Here is a 22,055-nt window from a genome sequence, read left to right as displayed (position 1 = left end):
ATATGTAACCTAGGCAAATGAGTAGTTACATTGTTGCTTGAAACATAGGCTTTTAAGTGGGCTTTGTCCGGGCCGGATACAAAACACGGGTCATGCGGATTTGTAACATAACTACCAAACACACAACTAAACCCGGATAAGCTCTTCTATCTAACTGTAACATAGCTACCAAACGGCCCCTTAGTAAAATAGATAATCTAAATAAAGCTAATCATATGAAAAGTGAGAGTAATGGTCGACAATACCAACAACTTTTCACTTGACTCCTCCAATCCATCTTTAGCTATCGCAGAGAATATGTGGTTTTGACTTTTGATTCATGCTCCCTTCATTACTGCTTTCGACAATACCAATATAGGAGTACTAAATAATCGTGCTTTAATTTTCTTCATAATTATATTAATGACTTAATATCGTGGATCTAAAAATATGTAATTACAATCAAGATCAAAATAATCCTGCTTCTACATTTATAATTCTAATTTTACCAAATTATCCGATTTCAAATTGAAACAGGATTGGAAGTTGTGTAATTAGAAAGAATATTTTGATTTTTTTTAATCGAATACTTGAATTTTCGGAACTGGATATCTGAGTAGGGTATCCGAGATCTTATGCAATATTATTTATTGAGTAAAATAGAGGTAATAAAGTACTCTATAATAGAGTGATATTTCTATATTAAAAAATATGTTATTATAATTTGATAACCTTCGTAAAATTAACCCACATGTATGGAGAATTCTATTTTATTTTGGTTTTACAAATTTGTATAAAGATATTTTAGAATTAAACTCAGCCCAATCCAACCTACTTATCGATTGAGTGTGGGGTGAGATAGGCATAGAGATGCATAAGAAATTGGCCCAGCCCACTACAGACTTGGGAATGAGTTGGGCCGAGCCTCAACTTTGCCTCAAAATGGATGTGTTGACAATTATTGTACTCAAACAATCAAGGCCGTTAAATTGATTTTTCCTAACTTTCAGTATAAGTTTTCATTTGCGCCGTCGATTCTTCGTTCGATTTTTTTTTCTAGAATTACACGTGATATATTTATGCTTTCTCTGTCCCATCATAAAATGCATTCTTTATTTTTGGACCATCCCACCCGAAATAGTTAGGGCATCAGTAACCCCGTCCCCATTTCCGGCCCCAAGTCCCCTCCACGTCATCATTCCTCTACAGTTGCGGCCCAGGCCCCAACTGCTGTAACCCTGCAGGCCGCAACTCGGGCCGCAACTAATAAATGACACTATTCACAACTCCAACCTATTTAACTCGAAAACGCAATTCGTTGAACAATTGAAACCGGGAAAATGCATTGTTCATTCGAAATTAACATTACATTACTAGACGAAGCAAATTTAAAATACAAGAAACCCGGTCTGCTGGTTGCCGATGATAGGATCCTCGGAGACGTCGATGTAGTTCCTCGCAAGCCACATTGTCTCGGGCGGAGTGTACTTCTTCGGCCCATCCTCCTCCCCGACCTTCTCCTTTCCCCGCTCTTGAGCGGGCTCCATCTCACTGACCTCGAACTCGTCGGTGTTGACCGGCGATGTAATGTCGACGTTGCTACCGACTCCCGGACTAGGCTGTGTCTGCGATGGTTGCGACGACGGTATGTACCAATTGTTCGAGTTAACGAACTCCTCCATCTCACGTTGATCGTTGTTGAACCAATCCATTGGCGCCGAAACAAAGGGTATAATAGAGTATTGAAATGGAACGCGGGATTGAAATGGATGGAACGCAAGCTCGTATTTATAGACATCGAATTTAAAAAAAAATACAAAATTGGATTTGCGTCCCGGCCCGAAGACCGTGTAACGCTGGGCCGGGACGCGGGACGCTCCCCAGGCCGGTCACGCGTCACCGGGACGGGCCTGAGCCGTGCCGCCCTTCCGTGTAATGCATGGGACGGACCGGGACTCGCGAGATGCGGCCCGACCCCTTGCGTTACGCATGCTCTTACAATACTATTTTCTTTTTCAAGCAAAATATAACACTTTTATTTACTTATTTTATTCTCTTTTCGTTTCCTTATTTTACTCTTTTTCACTTAGCTCTTTAATTATCATTTTTTTTCTGTGTCCAAAAGAAACATCTCGTTTATAACGGAACAAATGAAGTAATATTCTCTTGCTGTTTCATAAAATAGTGCACACTTGTTATTTAGTGTATCCTCAAATTAGTGCATTCTTAGATTTTATGGTATTTTAGACAAAATTGCCTTATCTTTATTTGCACTTTCTTCACTTATACACCATACAAGATTCTTCATTTCTCCGCAAAACATGAGTACCTTAATTTAGTATCTCATGATACTCAGAAGCACAAGTTGTTTAACCCACTTCATCTCATCACTGTAGTTTTCAACATTCCGTAGTAATTCTCCATAGCTCTTTTCAACCGCCGCCATTTTGTTAGACTTGGTCTGGAACTGCAACCTCCGGGCAGCTACGGAGATGTTGCTGAGACCTCTCATGCCGCGTCTGGCGCCCATGATCATAAGCTCTGTTATCTCCTTATGCTTCTTGACTCATGCTTGCTCAGAAGCGAATGGACCCACTTCCCGACTGCACCAAACAGAATGGAGGCTGCAGCGGCTGCAGCTGCCGCCTTGGCCGCTGTCATCTTAGTCTTGGGGTTGGCGTCCGCGGCTGCAGTGGCAGCCTTGGCCGCGCAGATCATGGCCGCTGAGATGAAGAAAATAGTAGAGGCCTTCTTACAGACATCGACGCAGCAGAGCTGCTTCTCCAAGCTCTCATCCATTGATTTCAGTGTCTCCTCCATGAAGAAATGGTCTGTGTAAAGAAAGGATAAATTACAGAATAAGTTGTGGACATGTTGGTCAGGGTGGAGACATTGTTGTTGGAGGGCTGAGTAGAACTCGGGAGCGTTGAGGCTGTTCGTGTAGTGGCCGTGGACAAAATCCACCAATTTTTCATTATTTACCGCGTCCTTCTGCAGATCACGAAATGCCAAAACAAATTCTCCGGCCATGGTGGGCCGCAGAGGAGGAGGACTTGGCGGCTTCTTGCGGCGGTTGGGGAGCGGAGGCGGAGGAGGATTTGGCGTCTTCGTGCGGCGGTGACGGTGATCAGCGTTTATGTAATAAACTGAGGTGCCTTTGTGTTTATTTAATGAGAGTTAACATAACAACGGATAGTATCCAATGGATTTGCCCAATTCGTCCGCTAAGGACGTTTTGGAAAATAAAAAAAAATATAAATAGAAGTGAATAGTCAAATTGAACCTAATAAAATTGTACTGCCAGCGCGGCCAATAGGCATAATTTAATGAACTAATTTACTAATCAAGGGGATTCTATCCCTTACATATGATTAGATTATATTATGGTCGGTGCAAAAGTTTGATAGATTATTTTTTGTAACCAATGATGTAATCCAAACCTGAATGATGATGCGTGCGAAAGAATCAGGATTAGTCGCGCGTAACAACAATACTTCATTTACTTATGTCATGAAAAGTATAAACATTTATTTATTATTACTTTTAATATATAATTAATAAAATAAGAAAGTAATAAAAAATGATAGTAAAAATAGTGTTAGTAAATAATAATATAGCTAAATTTACTAAATTAGAAAAAATTATATTTTTTAGGAACGGAATAAAAAGAATTTTTTTTTTTATATTTTTCATGTTCGGACTAAAAAGGAAATAGTTATTCATATTTTCAGGGATGGATTACTCTTTTTCCAAGAGTTAGTTTCTTGGCATACTGAATTGTGCAAAGAATACTAAACTAAGGGGGTGTTCGGTTTGCAAGATTATATCCGGAATTAAATTTGTAGTGTGTTTAATTCATGAAATTCAACTCCACAACTCAATCCTAGATGGATAATCATGATATAATTAGTCATAGCTAACCCCTTGTGACTAAAATAATCTCACAACTCAATCTAATTTGTATCTTAGTAATATTTTATCTTAAAAAATGAACACCACCGTTATATACGATAATATGAGTAATTGTGAAGGATACTATCTTTTGCAATGTAAATGTAACTAACCAAATGTAATTTTAAGTTTATATGATGTTTTAATTAATTTTAAAATAATGATTAATATTTTAAAATAGTTTTAATGTAGTGAAGGTCAGACTCGGTTGATTGGGAGAACGATGACATCATTGGTACTTTAATCGCTTTAGATCCAACTATTGAAGGATTTTACATCCCTTAGATGCCACTTATCTATCCCTTAACCGTTCCTTAAATTACTATTTATAGGTCCTACTGTACTTTTTTTACTCCATTTCTTAACTAAGGGACGAAACCTGCAACCCCCCATCTCTTATCCGTCCCTTAAATTACTATTCATTCAATTTCATTTTTTATTTTTATTTCCAACTAAATTCAATAAAAAAAAACACTTAATTAAAAATAAAATAAAACTACAACATCAAATAAAAATACAACTTAAAATTCAAAAAAATAAAAAAACACATAATTAAAATCCAAAAAAAATAAAAATGACATAATTTAAAATACAATTTTATAGAAAATAAAAAAAACTACTCCGCGGCGAATCATCCCCCGAAGGCGGTGGAGGTGCACTGAAGCCGTGAGGAGGTGGAATACCAAGTTGTCCCGTCATAAACGCAATTCCGGCAAGATAGGCTTGGTATTGGGGAGGCGTCATGGAGGAAATGTCTGCCATTGTGGCGGTCATGTACATGGACATAAGGGAGTTCGAGGGTCCCCCGAGCCCGAGCCCACCTGGCTTGATTCGGCTCAGCCCCTCCTCCCTCTAGCCGCCTTCGCCGCATTTCTCCCTTGCGGTCGACGGCGCCCACGGGAGGACCCCACAGCATCGTCTGACGTGCCCTCAACCTCCTGCGAGGCAATCTCTTGTGCGGCGCTGCCCGAACCGCCCTCATTAGACGAGTATTGGCCACTCGCAGTGTGCTTCGTGCGCTTCGAGGTCAAGCCCGAACTGGACCTCAAACCGCCGGCCCACTTTTCCTCGTCTTTGACGACCTCCTAACATCGACATATTTGAATTATTTTTTTTTGTGTCGTCGAAGTAGACTCGCAAAGCCGACCTCAGAATGTCGGCTCCCATGGCTCCGCTTTGGTAATAAGCCGCTTCATTCTTGTTGATAGCGCAGAATTTTTTTACCTCTCTGTCGACTCAGTCAAAGTGAGCACGGAGCATCTTATATGTGCGGCGCGCGGGACCCTTTCGGATTAATCTCGTGGTAGGCCTCGGTGACTGATGTGAATCAAATTGTACATCTTTATTTCCCTAACTTTACATGATTTATATAGTTTGTGATGCTTGCAAAAGTATGTTTATGGTGTAGGAATGAAGCTCGGATGGTGAAAAAGCTGTCCAGAAAGCTCTCAAAATTGGCCACCCGGCCGGGTGTATTTTATGCCTAATAATTCCACCCGGCCGAGTATGATGTTCAGAATACGAAAATTCTAGCAAGTCCTCAATAAAACACCTGGCCGGGTGAATCATTTTGTTAACTGCAAACGGCAGTTTCCTCTCCCACATGGGGAGTTGAACGAAGATGAGAGAGGAATTAGAATTGACAGGTGAGGGAGAAAAAGGCAGGGAACAAATAGGAGTAGGAAATTGGACAATTGAGGGAGCCACCACACACGTGGCAGTTTACAAAGTAGTGGAGGAAAGTTTAATTGGAGAATTTTGAAGGCCCAAATATTGAGGATTCTCGTGGGTCAGAGAGAAAAGGAGAGACGGGAGACAAGAGAAAGAGGAGGAAGAGAGGAAGATTGGAGGGGCAATCATTCAACTTCCATCATCCTGGAGGAGATTTGCTATCATCTACACATCAATTTCTTTAGTTCTACGGTTCTTCTTTATTGGTCGAGGATGTGTAACTATACTCTTACGTTGCTCCTAATTTGTGAAAGATGTGAATTACATTTGGATTCTATGGATTAATATTAATATATGATCTTTCTCTATGGTGCTTTTTACATTGAATTATAATTCCGGCCTGATTTATTATTCAATCTTGTCTTTTAGCCAATGTCTCTTTAACTTGGTTAAAAGGTGGAAACATAGATAAAGAGTTTGAGATTCGTATCGTGTTCAGCATATGAATCTTGGATAAGTTAATTTGCATGTCGTTACAATAATTGTTGGACATTTACTGTGCTTCCGTAGAAATGTTCAATTGATTTTGTAAATGAATCATGTACGTTGGAACTTAGAAGTTGGGTTAGAGCTTACTATGCGTCTGTAGGAGTGATAATCTGATGAGTACGAATTTGATCTTAGTGTTCAGCAAAGTTAAATTCAAGCATCTATGAACATGTTCAGTGTGAGTAGAATGAACGAGATTATTACAACTTTCATTAGATTAATCTTTAATCCATAGGTTAATTGGTTCGTTAAGTTAATTCACATCTGGAGCATATTAAGAGCAATGTTCTCAATCTCTTGAGTTTCTCTATTTTCGCACTTTAGTTCTTAAATTTAGTTTATTAATATTGTCAATTCTTGTTAAATAACCTACGCCTCCATGTGGTTCGACACTCTTTTACTACAACTACATATGTACTCTTGCAGATAGGTTGTAATTTTAGAGCTAATTTAATTAACTTGTGAGATATTAATCCATTGATATAAAAGCTCGAAAATTACACATCAATGACCTTTTCCTAGAAGCACTTCCAGGGTTGTTGATTCTCGACAATGGGATCGTACGAGACGCTGATCCAAGCGTGGTACACTGCTAGCATTTCTTTGGGGCCGTACGGATGCTGGCCTAGATCCTCCTCATCCTCCTCGTCCGCCTCCGCCTCCGCCTCCTCGCCCGCCTCGGCCTTCTTCTGGAGTGGGTTCAACGGAATAATCCTCATGAATCTAAGATAATCCCTGCGAATACCTCGGGGCGAAGGAACGGGCGTATGCATCCACATCAAAATGGGGTGGTTGGTGCCCCCAGCGTCGACGAACCACCACCCAGGACATTGTACATGCCCCCAGTCGCCGAACGCGTTGATGTCGAACCCCCGCCGGAGCCGCCACCGCCAGAGTTTCCGTCGCCGGATAATCACGGTTGTGTTTCTTGTGCGTAGGAATTTCAACGTTAAGGGAAGTGTCGCCTTAACATCTGGTGTCTTTCATTTTCGTACTGATTATGGATGGTTCCGATGAAGTGTTTTCCGCCTTCTGGTCTTCTTACGGGTGGTAACGCTTAGGAGTTATTGATCGGCCAACCGCAGCGCAATCCGACAGAAGGTCGAAGCGTTAACAGCGCGCCCCGGCCTCCTCCGCAGGCTAATCCGGAGTCAAGCAGTCGCCCTCTGGAGGATAAGGAGACTGACGATCCGCTATCCCTAGGGTTCGAGAAGATCATGGCTCGATTCGACAAGTTGGAGTTTCGGTTGGATTCGATCAAGTGCTTTCCTTATGGCTTCCAAATCATAGACATGTGCTTTCTATTACGCTATTTGTGAATTTCATATTTCAAGTCTTTATTAATTTCTCATTCTTATCATTATTATACATTATAATTATGTCAGTACAAGATTTAATTATAAAAATACATCCTTTCTTTTACTTTAATAAATTTGTATATAATGTAGTTAAGAATAACAGTCCAATCCAACCCATTTATCGAGTGGGTTTGGGTGGGCTAGGCCTAGAGATGTATAATAAGCTTGGCCCAACTCACTTTAGAGGTTTACATAGGTCGGTCTGACCCTCTCAAATCAGAGATAAGAAATATCATTTTGGACCTATAACAATTATTCTTTTCTACACTCAATTTATTTAATTTTTCAAGCCCAATTCATTTTTGGAGAATCCAATATGAGACCAACCGTAGATATGCTCAAATCTGCTCAAATCTCCCCTTCAAATCTTTTCCAATGGAGATATATATTCCATCTTCCCTAAAATCTCTCCAACCACCAAATCCATCAATATCTATCAGTTTTGCTCATATATACATATCCCCCGTTCACACAATCATAAACAGTTTTTATTTACTTTCTTTCAAAACCTTAGCAACAATCACACATCCAATTCTGGAGAGAAGAAACCGAGAGATGAGGGGAGAAAAAGGGGTGAGACGGCGACGGCGATCCCAGCAACGGCACGGAGGAGACGGCAGCGGCGGCGAATTGACACGGAGAGAGAGCGAACAACGACGAACAGCAGCAACTCCTGCTGCGTCGCGGCAGTGGCGGCGGTGGCAGAAGCAGTGGCTGGTCTTCGACGGAGGGACGTGAGGCGGCGCCGATTTTCGCCGGAGAAAGCTTTTGGGACGAGAGTTGAGGGAGAGTTTGGTGCTGGGTGTTCTTGCTGTCATTTTGATTTGAGCAGAGGGAGAGCGTGAGAATTTGAAACGGAAGAGTGAGATTATAATGCTGAGATAGAGGGAGAACAAGGGGAGAGATAGTAGTAGTACAGTGGAGTTTATACATGTTTTAAGTTGAATTCTTTTTAGTTATTGACTTTATCCATTTTGAAAGTTGAGGCAGAGAGATGGAGATAATTACGTGTAGGTGGGAGTATATTGTACTTAGTTGTTTGTTTGGCTACTAATAATAGTGTGTTGGTCCTCAAAATTACTTGCTGTATTTTGGGCTTAATGGGATTTAATTAGTTGGTCTGCCTGATAAATTGTTTGGATTGGAGCTTGTGAAAAGAAAGGAGAGCTTAATTAAATCATGAGCTTTTCATGCACGAAAAGAGAAGAGAAGCATGGAGTCAAGGAAGAGATTTTCCGGGAACAAAATTGAAGTCGAAGTAAGGAATTCAAATTCAGAAAATTTAAACGAACGAGGTGGGCTTTCGAACTAAAGTTTTACTGTGGGCTTTCTTTTTAAATAAGGGCAATGCCCTAAGTATATTGTTATGTGAAATATATTGTGTCATGCCGTATTTTGTTTTTAAGGATGTGCCTATCTGATCGCCTAGTGGGGAGCGAGTCCCTACTAGAAGTTATGAGTTTAATCGAATTCGGGTTTGTCTAGGGAGCGAGTCCCTATTCAAGCTAGTGTACACAGAAGGGATCGTGCGCTAGCTTTCGAGTTGGCCGGTCCGGTGATCGAGAATGTGGCCACGTTCTCGTTTCACATATAAGGTTCAAATATGGTACGAGGAGAGAGAAAAATGGACTACAGCCATACTTTTGAGCGAGAAAATGTTTTGGTGACTTGGCCTTTTATAAAACCCCAAGTTCACTTTTAAATGCTGACACAATATTTTATGAAAATTATTTTGGCATGTGTTCACTGGGTACATCTAAGTGTCGGGCGTGACGGGCGCGGTGGGTGTTGAGCAAGGTCGTTAAAGAAATCTAAGTGTCTAGAGTGTGTCATGTCTTCACACGTGGCATATTCATTCTCTCAAAATGTGCAGGTTGAGCGTGACGGACGCGGTGGGTGTTGAGCAAGGTCGTTAAAGAAATCTAAGTGTCTAGAGTGTGTCATGTCTTCACACGTGGCATATTCCTTCTCTCAAATGCTTCCGCTAAGTAATTGTCCTTCTTTTGAGTTCATGTATTGTTGAGATACTCTGATTTTATTCGAGTTATTTACGTTTGTTTCGAGCTATGGTCGATTTATGTTGTTTTCCCATTTCTTCCCCGCTTCTTTAACCCCCCTAGTCGCGATCAACCGTGTTTTCTATCCTTAGAAAATGCGGGCGTGACAATTTGACAAGTATATGTTATAAATATCATTCAATTAGTGCACTCTTTTTTTCGTCATTTTAGACACAATTTTATTTATATTTATTTACACTTTATTCACTTATATGCACACAATATATGACTCTCAATTTCTCCACCCACGACAAACTCTATCTTGTTATTTAAACACAAACTATAATTAAACCATATGAGAAGGAAAAATTGCTTCAAAAGTCATGATTTTTTACACTTTTATTTAGATATTCCATAAAGTTCAAATGTAACACAAAATGTCATGAACTTTCTCAAACGTAGCACCAAACATGGGAAAAATGATAAAGATTGAGAAAGTTTATGATATTTGGTGCTAAGTTTGAAGTTCATGAGAAATTCCGAAAAAGTAAAAGAGATAGAAGTATTGATAATGTCAGAGAGATAGAAGAAAAAGTGATTTATGAGTATCGCTTTGTTATAGAAAATTATTTTCCTAGAATAGAAAATTTATAACTTTAAGAATATACTAAAATGGAAATAGTTCATATTTAAAGAACGGAGGTAATATGAATTTTTCAAAAGATTTAAGAAACTATATATACACTACGATTAGGAACAAACTCAATTTTATAGTCTCTATTTAATTATCTCCTTCAATAAAAATAATTTATGGGCAATTAAATTTTTATTTTCACGAAGCATCAAATTAGTTTGATATTGTACATAATTTATGTTTAATTATGCTAAAATTATCAATCATTAAAAAGCACAATTAGCCACAAATAAATATAAGAAGGGCATACATGTCTTTGTACATAAAATCTAATACTAGTGTTCGGGATGTCAATGTAGCCCGTAACCCGTGGGCTGGCCCGAATAGCCCGCCAAATTTATAGGGTTGGGGTTGGAAATTTATAGCCCGATAAAATCAAAACCCGATTAGCCCGCACCCGATTAACCCGCAACCCATTAGGGCCAGACCCGAAAATCAGATGGGCTGGCCCGAAAACCTGACAAAATTTCTATTATTCTATTTTTTTACTCCTAATTCGATATTTCATTGATTAATTTTAACTAAAAAAATAATTTTCAATTTTATATTAAAAATACAAATTATATATTGAATTTTTATTAATATAATAATTGATAAATAAATTAAAAACTTTAAATTCACAAAAAAATATTTAAATTTCTAAAACATGCATTAAAATTCTACGAAATATCTCAAATATTAGTATCTGATCATGTTTATTATTGAGTTTAAGCATATATCTCAAATATATCATAATTAAATGTTTTACATTGTATGAATATTAGTAATTTTAATAATTATTTATTGGATTGATCGCATATTAATATTATCGGTAGCAACTCGAGTAACTCGCTGGGTTAGCCCGAAACCCGAGCTTTTAGGGTTAGGGCTGAGCTTTTATAACCCGAAAGAAATCACAACCCGATTAGCCCGCACCCGATTAACCCGCAACCCGAGTAGGGTTGCCAAGTGTTTAATTAATTGAGTACCACATATTGAAAAGAATCTTATTGAAGCTAATATATTATACATATAAAAAGAAAAAAAAGTATCTTTCCCACATAGATACACCCTTGGAATAGTGGGAGAGGAAGGGACCCAGGAGTAATTATGTTAACCCCGGAGTTGTTGAAATAAAACTCAGGAGGTGACTTTATTAGGAGTTGATGAAATAAAAATCCACTAGTCGTCACAAAAGGCAGCAAAGCATGAAGCTATTGGACCCACAAGACAAGGACTGGTGGAACGGCATAATTTATGAGCAATTAAATTTTTTTTTCACGAAGCATCGAAGTTTGATATTGTACATAATTTATGTTTAATTATGCTAAAATTATCAATCATTAAAAAGCACAATTAGCCATAAATAAATATAAGAAGGGCATATATGTCTTTGTACATAAAATCTAGTACTACCGTATAGAAAATCATACAGATTTGAGATAAATTATCTGAAACTAAGTTATCATATCTTACAAAAGTCAACATTTCATACTAGCGATTCATCTAGGGAAGATGAGGGAGGAATTCTGGGATTCCGATTCAGAATCGCTGAGCTTCTAGAAGGATCGGCGTATACTATATCTGGAGATGATGTATCAGCTCCCTATCAAGACCAAGAGATCAACCGGCCTCGGCATCTTTGCCGCTCTCGATCGAGTATCTCCTCCTCCCTAGTCTTTTGTATAAGTTCCAAGTTTTTTTTAAGAAGAATGCTCAAATCAGTGTGATCTATAGCTTTTGATGATGTTTGTTGATACAGTGATTGATTTTATCATGTCTATTGTGTTCTTTACTCAATCCATTAGTTTTTTTAGATGATAAGGTTGTCGATGCATTGAAATAAGTAGGTGTTGACCCGATGAGAAATTGAGAAAGCAAAGCAAGCGGTTGTTGCTTTGGTTGCATTTCTATACAGGGACTAGGAGGAGTTGTTGGAATAATTGAATGAACAATTACATAAAGCTCTCTATGATGATTAACCAAGAACGACGGAGAAGGAGCATAAACTGTAGAGCGGAAGCGTACCTTGATCCATAACGAATTAAACGGTGGAATTGCTTTGCAGCGGCTATGGATCTTCCAAACGATCAGAGACGTCCTTCACAATAGTCTGCCGAGAGAATACAGAGATATTGAACGTTCTTCTGACGTCTGGGGACCATAACCTAATCTTATATTTATATAAATATAAGAACCTTTATTTTCTATTCGGTCCCTCATCAAATAGAAAATCACAAAATGGTATCTACACTTATTTCCATAACAAATAAATACACTTTAGCCCAAACTTTAATCCTTAATAGATCACTTTAATTGGGCAACTAAAAGATAGCCATACACATTAAATTAGTCATGTGGAAGCCCAAAAATTCCAACAATCTCCCACATGGGCAACACATGACACCAAATAAATGTGTAAAAAAAAACCGAATGAGCGCTCAAATATGCTATCACATAGTGTATTCCCGAACAATCTTATTATCAACCATATCGGCATAGGACTAAAGAGGCAGTCACCATATTTTTTCATGATTAAACCCATCAGTAATCACATATGCAAACATAATCAACAACAGATCAATTATGGAGTGTAGCATGGAAACTTCATGCAAGGTGATCATACATGCCTATTTCCAACTGGTCCTCCCAAATCCTTAGTGAGATCAAACTCAAACCAAATAACACAAATAATGGACAAAACATAATACTTTATTTCTGCAGAGAATAACATGAGTTTTATAACTGCATGTTCAAAACACAATATAGAGCAATAACCAAAATTACTCCCACTGAACGGAAGTACCCTTAAACAACATAACACTTGTTTGGGCTACATGCCCATGAAAAACCTTAACTGTTAGTCCTTTAGTGAACGAATTTGCTATCAAATGCGTTCCCTTATGCTCTATAAGTATTTGTCCATTCTTAACTTTAATTCACAACCAAGAACATATGACATAGCAGAGCTCTTGTTGTTTGGAATACAATACTGCAGGGTTATTGTCACAACATAACTTTAGTGGTCTTTCAATACCTTTAACAATATGCAGCTTAGTGACAAAATTTCACAGTCATATTCAATAACTAGATGCCCAAAACAAGTTACGAATTCTGTTGTCATGGCAGAAGTAGCTACAAGTGTTTGCTCAGCACTTCTCCACGAAATGGCTCCACGGCCAACAGACACACGTAACCTAAAATGGATCATTTACTGTATTGGCATCTAACTAAATCAGAATCAAAATGCCTAAAGATCTCTCCAAATGATCTGATTTTCTGTATGCGAGCATGTAATGCTTAGTTCTCTATAAATATCTCATAACCCGTTCGCTGCTTCATAATGATCCATATCGGGTTATTGAGATATCTGCCCAACATATAAACAATTAAACCAAATTGGGTCTAATAAACACTTGAGCACACATTAGGCTCCCAATTGCCGAAGCATATGGAACCTTCTGCATTTTCTAAATCTCAAGATTTATCTTAGGGCATTGAATGAGACTAGGTTTGTCTCCCTTAGTCATAGGGGTATTTCTTTAATTGCAATTATGCATCTCAAATACTTTAGGCACTTTTTCAATATATCCCTTTTGTGACAACCGAAGAATATCTCGAGAGTTATCTCAATTTATTTCGATTCCAAATACAAAAGAGGTTCTCCCAAGATCTTTCACCTCAAATTTCTTCGAGAGTGACTCTTGGTGTTGTGCAATATTCCCCAAGAAGATGCATATGCTCCCACTGAACTTGTGATACACACAACCATCAATAGCATTCTTTCTGAATCCAAATGAAAGAACTACTTTATAAAAATTGTGGTACCATTTACGAGAGTCTTAATTGAGGTTGTTGAGATTGACTTTAAATAACATTATCCACATGGGATTGAATGTTTATAACATTATCATCTTGAGGTTCTTAATCTGCTTCTTCTTCAATGATAGTAATTTATACTTGAACATTGTCAGAAGCAGTAGTAGGTGTCTATACAGACTCCTCCTCAAAAGTAATGTTCCTTAATACACTCTTCCCCCCAAACTCAACATCCTCAAAGAATACTATATATCTCGTCCCAAATTAGTTCCTTTAGTGGGATCATAAAATTTAAAAATCCCTAAATTTTTCTGGATGACCAAATGAGAATATATGCTATAGTCTTTAATGCCTCTTCCCAAAGCGAATGTGACAAAGAAGAGTGATAAATCATACTCCTTCACATATCTTTAAGAGTTCTATTTCGTCTTTCAGCAACACCGTTCATGCTAGACGATCCCGACATGGTGTACTAAGGGACAATCACTCTTCCGAATAGAGGGCAAAAGGTCTTTGACATTGTTCACCTGAGCAGTCATTTCTGTAGTAGAATTCGCCATCACGAACCAGATTTGACTTTCTTAATGCCTTTGTCGAGTTGGAGCTCAACATCAGCTCTGAATATTTTGAACTTGTCTAGAACCTCAGACTTTGCATTGGTTAAATATAGGTACCCATAATGAGAACAGTCGTCTATACTTGATATAAAATATTGTTGACCATTCCATGAAACCAAAGAGAATGAACCACAAATGTCTGTATATATCAATTCTAAGACGTCTATACCTCTACCGGCACTTAATTCCAATATTTGATCTGTTTTCCTTCAATACATTGAACCCACAAATCACCATCTGAAAAGATAAGTGTATTCAATATATACCATTTGACACAAGTCTCACAATCCTTTATTTCGAAATATGACCTGGATACTTGTGCCATAAATTACTGAATTTTCATTATTTAATTTTTGCTTAATCCCTTTAATTCAACATGTAGAGCTTTTGAATATGGAGTAACGTAATTAGACATGTAAAGATTGTCATATGCACTTAAGGAAACAGTGCCCACAATATTGGAATTATTTGAAGGAAGAAACTTACTATTTCTGAATGAACAAGAGAAACCAAATTTGTTCTAAGCAGAAATAGAAACCAAATTCTGTCTAAAGACAGTACAATAAAGTATCCTTCAAAACCAGAATAATTCCAGTCTTCAATAACAATCTACAATGCCCAACAGCCTATACTTCACCGATTTGTCATATCACACTTAGATGTATCTTTCACCATCAGTTGACTTTCGACAGCTCAGACAACCTTGCATTGATACTTATGTGAGTAGTAGCACCAGAATCTACCCACTAAATATCATTAGGGACTAAAGCCAAATTAACTTCAGAACAGACCAAAACAAGAATTGTAACTTCATTTGCACGCCATGCGAGATATTTACAATTCTCATTTCTGTATCCATTTTTACCACAAAAGAAACAACTATCATTATCCTTATGTTGTTACCTTTGTGATGAACCCTTATCCATAGTAGCATTCTCAATAAACTTTTTCTTAATGCCTTTTAGATTATATCTTGAGATAATGACCAAATGTGCAACACAAATATACAAACAAGTCTTTAGAATTCAAGTTTAAGTGAAGCAACGTGAGACATTTGCATAATGTGCTCCCTTATGTTGCCCTTGCCTTTATACTTTATTGAGATCATACACGCTTGTCTCAGCCTTATCATTTTCACAAAACGTTCCTTAATTTTGGCAAGGTATTCACTGACCTTAGTAATATTCTCAGATGTAGTGCCTCGAAAGGCTTCTAGGATGCTATACTTAATGATCATTAGACTTACGCGATTCAAGCATTTTCATTTCTCATAGTTTCTCCTTTGATCAAGAGTACTATTATCCATACGAGAAACAAATTGCTCGGTCCTTAGCACGTAATCCAGATCCATGCAACCCAGAGTAATTAGAATATTATCTTTCCAATCCTTAAAATTTAACCCATTCAACACTAACATATTGTTCATATTGAAAGAAACCGCAGAAGCAGACATCATAAATGAACAGAGAACAAAACCGAAATAATTGTCATGCTCACATAATAAAATTCAAATAAGAAGGTAACATCTCGAGGTACCAGCACAACATCCATATCAAGTCTTTTGACAGTAATATGAATTTGTAATTGATAACCTCATCGTAGTGATCAAACACTGACAATAAGATCGGTCAAGTAGTGTCCACCTTTTGGCATCACACTACTCACATGAACACTAAATAATTATCACGTATTTATCACCACAAGTATGTATGTATTCCGTGCCAAACATTAATCTTCCTTTTGGCCGACTAACATCTGCATTAAAATACATACACACATACCGTCCTAACATTCGCAATAAGGAAGTCTAGGCAAGAGAGGTTACTTTTGCAACGTCTAGCTTCGACTAATCTACTTTGAACATTAGTAAAACATTACGAGGTTCTGAGCACAACATCCACATCAAGTCTTTTGACAGTAATATGAACTTGTAAATGACAACCTCCTTACAGTGGTTAAACACTGACAATAAGATCCTGTTAAGTAGCGTCCACCTTTTAGAATCACATCACTCACAAGAAAACTGAATAATTGTCACGTATTTATTACCACAAGTATATGTGTATTTCGTGCCAAATATTAATCTTCCTTTTGGCCGACTAATATCCGCATTAAAATACACACACGTCAATGAAGGAACATGAGATGCACCCTAAAATTTGAATTTAAAACTTTAATTAAATTCTCAAAAGAATTCTTAATTCCCAATTAATTAGCCAATTAATTGAGAGACTTTATGTGAATTAATTATTCAAATTCCTTTCTTAATGTAAGACGTTAAAACGTGCATAAAACACATTAAATTGAATAATTAATTCACACTAAATATAATATAACGTATGCATAATAAAAATATTATTACCATAATTATGAAACAACCGTTTCATTCCGAATTAATCATGCAAACCCAAAACTGAAGAATTCTAAATTTTATGGGTTCACCAAAATATGCAGGATCGAAAATCTTAATCACTTGACAAGAATATACAAATTGCAAATTCTCTACATAAACTGAATTGATCAAAGACGTGTTAACAGAATTCCCAATTTATAAGAACAAATCAGACTTCGTTGCGGCTGCCGTAGCATATATACTTTAAAAGCACGAATTGTAAAAGGAATTCTCAATTAATCAGTTTCCAAATAACCTTACGCATGAAATAAGGAATCAAGAAATCAATTCAGTCATATTTCTTCCCGGTAAACACGAGTTCAATTCATCATCAACACAATCTGGAGCAGTGCACAAGCAGTAACCAAATCTTAACCAGTAAAACCAACATGTGCGGCGGCAGTAATTGAACAACAAAACAGCAACTTGATTCAATTCATGTATACGCAAATTGATTCACCAAAATATAACACCAAAATCAGCAACCCAAATAAAACACGTATTGTGCAAAGCAATATTGACAATTCAATATGCCTTGATCCATAACCAATTCGACGCATACGAAAGAAAAAAAAAATTAAATCACCAACACGTCCATAATCAATTCCAATATTCAATCAAATCACCATCAACGGCGGCCATATATGCAAATACTTTTCCAAAACTCAAATTTGGAAATTGATTACGAAACGGCAGTCATATATGCATAATTATAAAACGAATCGCAAAACCCTAATATCAAGAAATTTCATTTGCTGATCCGTAATATAAACGAGAACAATAAACCATAATTCTCCTTTTCCAATTCTCAGAGAATCATCAATAGAGCGGCTCTGATACCACTTGTTGGAATAATTGAATGAACAATTACATAAAGCTCTCTATGATGATTAACCAAGAACGACGGAGAAGGAGCATAAACTGTAGAGCGGAAGCGTACCTTGATCCATAACGAATTAAACGGTGGAATTGCTTTGCAGCGGCCCCAGACGTCAGAAGAACGTTCAATATCTCTGTATTCTCTCGGCAGACTATTGTGAAGGACGTCTCTGATCGTTTGGAAGATCCATAGCCGCTGCAAAGCAATTCCACCGTTTAATTCGTTATGGATCAAGGTACGCTTCCGCTCTACAGTTTATGCTCCTTCTCCGTCGTTCTTGGTTAATCATCATAGAGAGCTTTATGTAATTGTTCATTCAATTATTCCAACAGGAGTTGCCCAAAATCTGATGTTGAAATCTTAAAATTAGAGACTATAGAAGGGTAATTTTGTTAACGAATAAGATTTAGAAGACGAGGAAGGTATAAAATCACAGGCAGGCAGTTATATCGACACCAGTGCATTGTAAATCTTGAAGATATTGAAGTGTTAAAATCAAGAACTGATTGTAAATTCAAGAATGTGTGTACAAGGAAATTGGGTTGTTTTAGCACATTCCGCGCATCCAATCCCTTTGTGTTGTAAATTCAAGAATGTGTATAATATATAGTCAGCCACCCAATATGAGACTTAAAGAAGAAAGGTACATCAGTCCCACATCCATTGTCCTGACTTCAGAAAAAGGAATAATTCAAGGTACATTTCAAACAGATTACAAATTCAAATCTAAGGTACTTGTACCGTGTCTTTTTTGGGCAAAAAAATTATTTTCTCTAGTATTTTACTTTTTATTTTTCTCTCGTACTTTACTTTTTATCCATTTTCACTTTTAAACCTCGATTTCCTAGGTTATTGCCCAAAAGAAAACGTGTCAACTCATTTGGGATGGAGGGAATACTGCTATCAAATGAATTATGTTAGGGCTTGATAATAATACCATGCACTGTTTGTTTAACCCACTTGATCTCATCATTGTAGATTTGAACTTTTTGTAATAATTCATCCGATCTCCTTTTCACGGCCGCCACTTTCTTCCGGGATAAAGATTTGGTCTCAGACTCCAGCCTTTTCGCTACCATTTCGATGGATTTGAGATCTTTTATGCCGCAGTCGGCGGCCTCAATCATACGTCTTGTGATCTCCCTTTGTTTCTTTACTGCAGTCTCACTCTTGTTGAGTACTGAATGGCGCCATTTTCCGAGCGCTCCAAACACGATGGAGGCCGTGGGGGCAGCCGTCGCGACCCCAGCCACTGCCGCCCATGCCCACCTGGGATTGGCGTTTGCAGTAGCAATCGCACTCGCGACCGTGCAGATTATGACCGCTGCGACGAAGAAAAAGGCAGACACCTTCTGGGAGAAATCGATGCTATCGAGGTCCTTGACGAAGCCATCGTGCATCGGTTTAAGCGTAGTCTCTATCGTGGAGTGGTCTGTAACGATACGGGATAAATTATCACGGAAGGATTTGTGAAAGAGGGGAGGAGGAATAGTGTTGAGACGGCGTTGGAGAGTTGAGCAGAACGCTAGGGAGATGAGGCTGTTCTCATAGTGGCTGCGGACAATATCGACCAGTTTCTCATTATTCGAATCGTCCTTCTGCAGATCGTCAAACGCGGAAACAATTTCTTCAGCCATGACAGGAATGGGCTGCGCCGATTGGTATCTTCTGAGATATTTGATCATCGTCTGAGGAGGAATTGACGGCTTCATGAGGCAGTTGGTACAGCTGGATAGCTGTGATGAGAGGCGACTGAGGACACAGCGATGGCGTGCGTCCGGCGATTGGTTGGGAGGACTTGGCGACGGCGTGCGGCGGGTGGTTAGGAGGAATTTGCGACGGCGTGCGGCGGGTGGTTGGGACGAATTGGCGACGGAGTGAGGCGATTGGTTGGGGGGAATTGGCGACGGAGTGAGGCGATTGGTTGGGGGGAATTGACGACGGAGTGAGGCGATTTGTTGGGGGAATTGGCGACGGAGTGAGGCGATTTCTTGGGGGGAATTGGCGGCGACGGCGTGCGGCGGTTGGTTGGGGGGAATTGGCGAGGGAGTGAGGCGAGTGGTTGGGAGGAGAGCTGTGATGATCGGAAGAGGAGGAGTTGAGTGTGAGAGCTAGGAAGGGCTGAGGAGATGGGGAAATGTGCTCGATATGAGCAGGAGGAGGACTTTTACTATGACAACTAGGAAAGGAGTTTATGAAATTTAAGCTTCTCGGGTAGATATTTATAGATGCGTACGGCGGGTTGGCTGGGGGGAGATTTATTGATGTTCAGGTTCTTTGGTAGAATTTTCTAGCCAATAAATGTTGCCCGAGTATATGATGAAGGCGCAACATGAAATGGGCGAAATTCAATTCTCCCACATGAGGTGGTTTATAAACAACATTGACTATCGTGTCAAGAAATGAAGTTAAGAATACTATACCTACCAAAACTCCACTGGCATTTAATAAAATAATTTCACATTTTTGGGTTCAGGTAACTGCAAAATTGGGAGCAGATACCCGTGGGTACCATCGACACCCCTACTTGCAACAAATTAAGGAACTTTATAAAAGTAACCGATTATCACACAAACATACCCATCTTTATAACTATCAACAATTTATCCAACTTTTACAACTTATCAAAATTGCGAATATCAAATAACATACCTGCAGTTTCAATAAATTGACATATCAAAATTTCTGAACATTAAAGAATATGCTTGTAGTTTCTATAAATCGACATGGACCGAGGTTACCTTACTAGCTAGTAGTAGGGTTCACAGACCTTTGAGGCTCACAAGCACTTCACGTTTAACCAATTCCATCGATCTACTGTAGGCTTCATCATTCCTCAGTAATTCCTCAAAACTGTCTGTCACCGCCACCACTATCTCCCCGTCATGAATCGCTTCCGACAAAGCTTCGGTCTCTAGGACGTAGAAATTATTATTTCATAATCAGAATTTCTTATTTCAAAAGTTACAATCTCTTTGGATAACTATTTTTATTTAGGATTGGTATATAGTTATTCATTTTATTTTTAATGTATAAACAGATTGTGCAATGTTGTCATTGATTTTAATTATATTGTGATTTGTGAGATTCTACAACTATAAAAATTAATGAGAATAATAGTTATTGACAAAAAAATAGAATATCTATATATTTAATCTGTTACCCGATTTTTTTTAAAAGGGCAATAAATTAGGATATCAAATTGGCAGAGAAAAGGCGGAGGAACCACGCCGTCTCGGAGAGTATTTTTGGTCCACCAAAATTCAAAGGCGGAGTGGAGCGGGGCCCGCAAGGGGGAACAAATGAGAAGTGTTCAATTTCACGAATAGTATTCTCTTCCTAGAACACTCTCCCTATTTTTAGAAAAAAAAATGAGAAACGGATCATTTTCACTAATACTCTCTTCCTACAACACTTTCCCTATCTTTTCCTTAAAATTAGTTAATTCTTTTTTTTTAAATGAGAAAGGGCTCATTTCCACTAACACTTAATACGGAGTAACAGTCTTTCTTTTATTTTTAGTAATTGTATACTTCGATATTTCAAAAATAATTCTTTTTATAAAATGGATTGAATATTATATAGATAAATTTTCTGCAATTTTTATACTCCATATTATTGTACTCTTCAGTCCGCTAAGAGTGATTGATTTATTTTAAACATAAAATATAAGAAAACGATTTTTTATTGAATTAAGTGAAGGGCGGACAAAATAGAAAGTAAAATAGAAAAAATTTACTAAAATAAAAAAGGAAAAATATTTTGCTTTTTATTAAAAATAGAAATCAATCACTTGTAATATAACAAATAGAAAAGAAAAAATTAAATGCTTTCTGGAACATGCAAAAGGTTTTTAAGGAGGAGTATTTTATTATAAAAGAAAGGGGAATCAGATCTAATATGTCCTTAACCAATTCTAGCAATATCAATACCTAAGCCATTACCAAGTAGAGGTTTCTCACCCCCTCTGTACTCTGAGCTCACACTAAGCACTCGTTTGCCTTGATAGGGCCGCATATCAGAGGTATATCAGCTGTTTGGTTGTACTGATATACTATCTCGCGACCCGATAAACAAATCAAGATCCGGATGAAATTTACGATTGCTAACTGCATTTCACCTATAACACTGTCTATGCCCTCCCCTCCGATATTGCTCAATCTCGCGAA

The 22,055-nt window shown here is 38.0% G+C and overlaps 2 protein-coding genes across 2 annotated transcripts; both read right to left on the bottom strand.

Moving 5' to 3' along the window:
- Window positions 1-2,523: 2,523 nt before the first annotated feature.
- Window positions 2,524-3,009, bottom strand: LOC121760917 (UPF0496 protein 1-like). Its single transcript, XM_042156508.1, has one exon. It carries the CDS (start codon window positions 3,007-3,009, stop codon window positions 2,524-2,526), a length of 486 nt encoding a protein of 161 aa, XP_042012442.1.
- Window positions 3,010-18,803: 15,794 nt separating this feature from the next.
- On the bottom strand, window positions 18,804-19,598 carry LOC121760916 (putative UPF0496 protein 5). The gene has a single exon (XM_042156506.1). It carries the CDS (start codon window positions 19,596-19,598, stop codon window positions 18,804-18,806), a length of 795 nt encoding a protein of 264 aa, XP_042012440.1.
- Between the last annotated feature and the right edge of the window lie 2,457 nt (window positions 19,599-22,055).

Source organism: Salvia splendens, chromosome 13, assembly GCF_004379255.2.
Source record: "Salvia splendens isolate huo1 chromosome 13, SspV2, whole genome shotgun sequence".
Classification (NCBI taxonomy): domain Eukaryota; kingdom Viridiplantae; phylum Streptophyta; class Magnoliopsida; order Lamiales; family Lamiaceae; genus Salvia; species Salvia splendens.
Note: the sequence above shows the minus strand (reverse complement) of the source record. Positions and strands in the feature narration are given on the sequence as shown.